Source organism: Onychomys torridus, chromosome 20 (genome assembly GCF_903995425.1).
Source record: "Onychomys torridus chromosome 20, mOncTor1.1, whole genome shotgun sequence".
In the NCBI taxonomy this organism is placed as follows: Eukaryota; Metazoa; Chordata; class Mammalia; order Rodentia; family Cricetidae; genus Onychomys; species Onychomys torridus.
The window spans coordinates 15,829,625-15,836,895 of record NC_050462.1 but is presented as its reverse complement, the minus strand read 5'-3'; the positions used below and the strand labels follow the sequence as shown (position 1 = coordinate 15,836,895).

The 7,271-nt window shown below is 41.1% G+C and overlaps 1 protein-coding gene across 1 annotated transcript in view; it reads left to right on the top strand.

The window, feature by feature from the left end:
* The window catches only part of Mrpl42 (mitochondrial ribosomal protein L42), a 22,626-nt gene extending 15,750 nt beyond the window's left edge, over positions 1 to 6,876 (top strand). The window contains exon 6 of the mRNA XM_036170217.1: positions 6,706 to 6,876. Coding sequence (XP_036026110.1) covers positions 6,706 to 6,751 — 46 coding nt within the window. The 3' untranslated portion in view covers positions 6,752 to 6,876. The remainder of the gene's footprint in view (positions 1 to 6,705) is intronic.
* The last annotated feature ends 395 nt before the right edge of the window (positions 6,877 to 7,271 follow it).

Below are 7,271 nucleotides of genomic sequence, written 5' to 3'. Positions count from 1 at the left end.
CTATAAGTTTGACTATTATAGATGACTATTAACTTGTGTTTAATTATACATTACATTTTTAAATGAGTTGCATAAACACAATACCCCAAACAAGAGTAGAAATACACATACAGTATAACAAAATTAACTTTAAATTTGTATCGGTATACCAAAATCCATACTAATATGAAATATTTAAGACTAGTAGTTGTTTTTTTGTTTAAAAGTAGATCCAGTAATCTACCCTTTATCCTATCATTTCTATACCCTATCTCCCTTTTTTCCTTTAGAAAGAGATCTTTGAATTTAACTCTTTGTTTATCTTCTTTTCCCTATTACTAATAACAACTTGTAATCAACCTCCCTTAAATGGTAATGAATATCCATAATCCATCTTTTGGGAATGTGGGTGTCGTTCTGTAGACTACTTCCTGTTGTTTGGTTATACAAAGAACAAGTAGGACATTTCCTTATAATTTCCTTGGCTTTTTCCAAGTGATGGAAAATTATTTTTTCAAACCCTTGCTATTAACGTGGTGTTTCTTATGCAATTCTGAGGCTTCTAGCACATTTCCTACCAAGCTGATCAATTTCATCATTACCTTGTGCTAGAGGGCCTGGGTAGACCCGTATGGGTTCTGATAATGTGTTATATATAAGAGATAATTTTTATTTCTAATTATTTCTTGTATTTGAATAAATAACAATGTCAATTCTGATTCATCTGGAGTAAGTTCAGCAGTTTCAATATGTAAAACAACTCTGCGTATGGAGAGTCAGTAACTATATGAAGAAGTTCTGGAAAATCTAATAATACCATGAGAATAGCATATAACTCTGACTTTTGGACAGAATCATAAGGGCTTTGAGCCACTTTACTTAAATTTCCTGACTATAACCTGCCTTTCCTGATTTGTTCGCATCAGTATAGAATGAAGGGGCTCCAGATATTGGTGTGTTCCCTGTACAATGTGAGAAAGGATCCAGTTAGTTCTCTTTATGAACTGAATTCTTTTGCTTTTGGGATATTTGTTGTTAATCTCTCCCAAAAAATTACTGCAAGCTCTTTGCCAGTGTTCATTTTCTGTCCATAATGAGGAAATTTCTTTTTCTTTTTCTTTTTCTTTTTTCTTTTTTGGTTTTTCGAGACAGGATTTCTCTGTTGCTTTGGAGGCTGTCCTGAACTAGCTCTGTAGCCCAGGCTGGCCTCAAACTCACAGAGATCCATGTGCCTCTGCCTCTCAGTGCTGGGATTAAAGGTGTGTGCCGCCGCCGCCCAGCTTTTTTTGGTTTTTCAAAACAGGGTTTCTCTGTGAAGCAGTCTTGGCTGTCCTGGAACTCCTTTGTAGACCAGGCTGGCCTCGAACTCAGAGATCCGCCTGGCTCTGCCTTCTGAGTGCTGGGATTAAAGGCGTGCGCCACCACTGCACGCCCGGCCGGCCCTCTGTTTCTTTATTATGTCATCATGGGAGAAGGCCAGCCTCGAGCTCCCGCTATCACAGGCAGGAGCCAACATGGCTTTTCTGCGCTTTCCTTGCAGGAAAAAAAATTTTTTTTTTTTAATTAGACATTCCCCAAAGTTTTTGGTTCTCTGTAATAAAGCAGTCACACCCCCCCCCCCAAACTCCCTGTCTAAACAAGCCCCTCACTTAACTGTCTCTCTGTAAGAACTAGTGTGTGTGTGTGTGTGTGTGTGTGTGTGTGTGTGTGTGTGTTTGCTTTGTTTTGAGACAGGATGTTACTGTATAGACCAGTCTGTCCTGGAACTCCTTTGTAGTCCAAGTAGCTCTTGAACTTGTCACAATCCTCCGGCTTCAGCTTCTGAGTGCTGGGATTACAGGCTAAAGGTGATACATTTGTCTCTTTTCCAAGAAAAAAAATTAGAAGTTTTGGCCAACACAGTCTACATTTGTTTTAATGTAATTTTTATTGTGTTTGGATAAGCAAGTTGTGGTAGGAGAATCCATTTTCATACTCTTACATTTATTCTTTGATAATTCCATACATGTATGTGCTAAGCATATCTCCCCCCACCTCCTTCCCAACTTACAGTTTTTCCATTCTTACTCCTTTTTAAGTTCTGATCTCCTCCTTGGTTTTTCTTTCCTAGTACTCACATTGTTCATGCATGTTGTTAGATTTTCACCCGTCTTTGTAACTGTTGAGTTAGAGCAAATTAACAAGCCATCCCCTAGCTTTGTGTCTGTAATCATGCTGCGTTCCCAGGGGTGTTGCCACGATCATGGCCATTGCATCTCCTGTTTACCTCTTATTTTCCTTTTACTTAGGAAGTCTTTATGTTATTATTAGTGTTGTGTGGTGATATTTCGTTTGTGATCTAACAAAGAAGGCTTGTCTGAAGATCAGAAGGCAAAGCCAGCCACTAGTTAGCCATAGAGGTCAGGTGGTGGTGGCTCATCCCTTTAATCCCAGCACGAGGGAAGCAGAGGTAGATGGATCTCTGTGAGTTCAAGGCTAGCCTAGGCTACACAAGATTGATCAGTCTAAAAGAGAAACAGAGCCAGGCAGTGGTGGCACACACCTTTATTCCCAGCACTCGGGAGGTGGAGACAGGAAGTGATATGGCTGGGCAGAGAGAGGAATATAAGGCGGGAGCAGAGAGGAGCTCAGGGCTCTTTCAGGTGAGGATTCCTAGAGGTAAGAAGTCTCTCTAGTGGCTGGCTGCTCTGCTTCTCTGATCTTTCAGCTTTCACCCTGACATCTGGCTCTGGGTTTTTATTGTTAAGACCAAGTAGGATTCGTGCTACAGTGTTGTGTGTGGACAGGTGTGTGGATGTGTGCATGCCACACTGCAAATGTGTCTGTCATGGTTCCAGAGACTGAAACTCAGGTGGTCAGGTTTCCACAGCAAGTGCATTTGCTGACTGTACCACCTCACCAGCCCTGTGTTTATTTAGTATCTACTTGTTCATTTATGTGGGGGAGGTGTGCAGGTGTTCAGAGAGGTCACGACAACTCCAGGTCTCAACTGTCATCATCGGAAGCTGTCTACCTTTGTTTTGGGACAGTCTCTCAGTAGCCTTGGACTCCGTACCTAGACCAGGCTGGTCAGGAAGCCCCAGGATCTTACCTGTCTCTACCTCCCGGTGCCGGGATTGCAAGCATGTTTCATGGTTATTCTGGTCACATGGGTTCTGGGGATTGAACTCAGGTCCTTAGGCTTGTAAGGCAGATGCTCTCCTGATTGAGCTGTCTTCCCAGCCTTTTAGTTTTGCACATCATCCAGAGACCCGAGCTCCAGCCTGTTTTGAGCTTCCTGACTGGCTTTTAGTACTTGCTTCCTTCCTGCGCATTCCAGATTGTTTTAATCTTCGTAAACATTGTTCAGAATCAAGTCACGGAAGCTGTGAAAATCCCCAGGCTGTCTTCACTGGAAGGGGACAGACTGAAGGCAAGGAGACCATTCAGAGCCTTAAAACCAAGCATGTTATCTAGGATCTTACCTATGTTTAATCTTATTTACTTCTTTAATCTTATTGCTAGTAATTAGCTTTTGACTGCTAATTAATGTAATCTCCTAGTATATCTTTTCCCCTCAGGATTGTGAAGCACTTTGAATTGTAAGCAGACTTTAATTAGGTGGAATTGATTGTCTCAATACCTCTCAGTAAAGAGCGCAGCAGAAAACCCCAGATACTAGTTTGTAGGAGTAAAGAAAAAATCTCGACTAGAATCATTTTCCTGTCAGAGCATTCAGTATATACTTGCTTAGTGTCTGAAGGCTCCTACACACACACATATACATAGACACAGAATGTATTTATTATCAGCATTTGTGCATGGTGTGTGTGTAGGTCCCAAGGATGGGATCAGATTGCCAGCTGTGCAGCAGGCGCCTTACTCACTGATCTCTCTTGTAGACCCCAACATGTGTATTGTTGATTAATGTATACCATTTGAAAGTATTTGTTGCTGGACATCAGTGGACCATTTTTCCTTAAGACTCAAGCAATGTATAGGATGATTTGTCAATATTTCATAGTTTTTAAGTTTGGCAGTGAGAAGAGTGGGGCTCACTATGATTTAAACATGAGATATATAATGTCCTTTACAGTGCTGTAGAGGTGTGCCGTGTGGAGGTATAAAGTGGACAGCTCTATGTTCTAGTCCCTGCAGGTGAACGCTATTAATGCCCACCAGTACGCTAGCCCTGTGCTCTGTCTACTCAACTTTGTACTGTCTGAATCCCTAGCACAAATCTCTCCTGAGAGCACATCTTGGTGTCAGAAGCACCTGGGCCAACTCTGCCCACCGTTGTCTCCCCACTTGGTCAAGCTGACATGTCCGTTGACATGTCCTGGCCCTGACTCCTTGTGCTGTAGAGGTCTGTGTCTACTTGACCACAGTGAGTCTTGAGATGGAGGAAGTCTCTAACGTTTGGTTCTCTTCAGAGTTCTCTCAGCAACCCTGTGTCTTTTGTATTTGTGTCGAAATTTTTGAAGTCAGCTTGTCCTTAAAAACCCCGTTGGAAGCCGGCGGTTTTGGTGGTGGCGCGCGCCTTTAATCCCAGAACTCAGGAAGGCAGAGGCAGGCGGATCTCTGAGTTTGGGACCAGCCTGAGCTACAGAGTGAGTTCCAGGACAGCCAGGGCTACATGAAAAAACCTTGTCTCAGAAAAACAAACAAACAAAAAAGCCTTCTGCAGTTTTAAATGTGATAACACTTGGTCTACAGGTCAATTTCAGGTTAGTTGATGCCTTACAAAACTGGATATCTACATCTATGAAAACAATACATTTTTCCATTTACTTAGATCTCTAGAATTTTTTTCTTTCAAGTGGGTTTTTTTTGTTGTTGTTGTTGTGTGTGTAGCCGTAGCTGTCCTGGATCTCGCTCTGTAGACCAGGCTGGACTTAAACTCAGAGATCCACCTGCCTCTGCCTCCCTAGTGCTGGGATTAAAGGTGTGTGCCACCACCGCCTGGCCAGAAAATTTTTGTAATGGTTTTTTGAGGAGCTTGGGTTGTGGTTTGTTATTGTTGTTGTTGTTTTAAAAAATCATTTTGTTGTTTTTTGAAGTTATGATAAAATTTCCTCACTTTCACCCTCCAGACCCTCTTAGGTAGCACTTGTTTCATTTCAGATTCATGACTTTTTTCAGTGTGGTTACAAATGTATGTATTTAAATATACAAAGAAAATCTTCTTGGTGCATATGTTACTTATATATATGTGTGTGTTTTCAAGACTGAGGCTTTGGGTTTTGGGTTTTTGTTTTTTTGTTTTGTTTGTTTGTTCTTTAGATATGTCTTGTATGTTCCCCAAACTAGCCTCACACTTACCTTCTGACCTCAGCTTCCTGGGTCCTTGGGACTCCCAGTGGGAACCACTGCACTCAGCTCTGAACTCCTGTGTAGGTCGCAGTGTATAAACTTATCTCCCATAAGTCCTTTCACTGTGACTGTAAACAGTATTGGATTTGTGTTGTTTTTAGAAATACAAGCCTCTGCTGGACGTAGTGGTGCATGTTATGTAGACCAGGCTGGCCTCACACACGTAGAGAGCCTCCTGCCTCTGCCTCCCAAGTGCGGGGATTAAAATGGGCCATCACTCCTGGCTCTGCAAGTTGTTTGAGCACTGGCCAGATTCCACAAGTGGAAAATTCTGTACTGAACTCTGTTGTTGTTGTTGTTTTCATGAACTTTGTATTAAGGGTCACAGTCAAATTGCAATCACAGTAAGAGCATTATATAGAATTACCTTCAAACTGTGTGTATAATGCACATATGAAATACAAGTGAACTTTGTGTTTAGACATAACAAACACAAACCAGATAAGATAGTTTATGCTGTGTGTGCAAACATTTGAAAATCCTAAGTACTTCTGGTCGCAGACACTTTGAGCAGCTTGGGACCACACAGCGTTGATTTGCCTCACCACGCCGCTTCTCCACAGTGTGCAGGTGGAGAGTGGAGGCTCGCAGGTCTGACCCTGCTGTGTCTGCACTTGGACCGGTCCTCAGAGTGTTCGGCATATCTGTGATTGCCAAAGTGAGCAGAGGAGCTCTGGACATTCTCGTGTTCGTAGCTTGCATTCTTGGTCACAGTCTGCATTTCTCTGTAAATGTTATTGGTTATTGGTTGAATTTGTCTGCACACTGGGACATGATTTTACAGTTTTTTGGTTTTTTTTTTTTTAAGATTTATTTATTTGTTACGCATACAGTGCTCTGCCTGCATGTATGCCTGCAGGCCAGAAGAGGGCACCAGATCTCATTAGCTACCCTGTGGTTGCTGGGAATTGAACTCAGGACCTCTGGAAGAGCATCCTGTGCTCTTAACCTCTGAGCCATCTCTCCAGCCCCTGATTTTACAGTTTAAGAGGCCTCTGTTATGAGAAAAATAATTACATTCTAAATAAATTTCCAAATAAATTTGTATAGGCATGTTTATGATATATAGTTTCTTTAAAGGTAAGCATCCATTTTTAATTCAAGACCAATAATTCAGCTTATGAAATTGTCTTCAAGATCTGAAAGGAGATTTTCCAGAATGTTTAGTTGATAGAAAATAGTTTTTGTAATGGGGTTGTGGCTTATTACTAAGAAATGTCTGAGAAGTGTGTAATAGCATATTTATGAAGCTTTATTGACTTTTTTCAAATAATTCTAATAAAAATAGCAAAATAATCACAGACATTTAAGATGTCTACCCAGAATACTAGTTTATTGGAGTAATCTTACCTCTAATATTTTCTTCTTCTCAAGGTATCACAGGCGCCGTAAGAAACCAGATCCCCCCAAAGACAGATGACCACTCTCAATTTTCCAAGCATTGAGGAATTCTGCTTTTGTCTCATTTGCCAGCTGAGAAAATGCAAATGGTGTATTCATTAAGATGTTATGTAAGAAAATAATAAAAACACCCTTTCATAGATATCAGTGTGTTTCTCATTATATTGATTCTGAATTGGAAGTTCTTATTTAGAGAAGCCCACTTTGATCTTATTTTCCTTTTGAAACATTAAAGTCTTTTTTTCCTGTTTTATTTATTTATTTTGTTATTTGAGAGACTCTCTCTAGTGGCCCTGGCTGACCTGGACCTCTCTGTAGATCAGGCTTGGCCTTGAACTCACAGAGATCCACCTGCTTCTACCTCTTTTTATTTTATTTTTTAATTATTTTAACTATGTGTACATGTGAGTACGGTTGTCCACAGAGGCTCTGGCCTGGAGCTAGAGTTAAAAGCAGTTGTGAACCACTCAAAATGGTTGCTGGGACTTGAACTCAGGTCCTCTGGCGGTGAAGTACATGTTCTTAAACACTGAGCCATC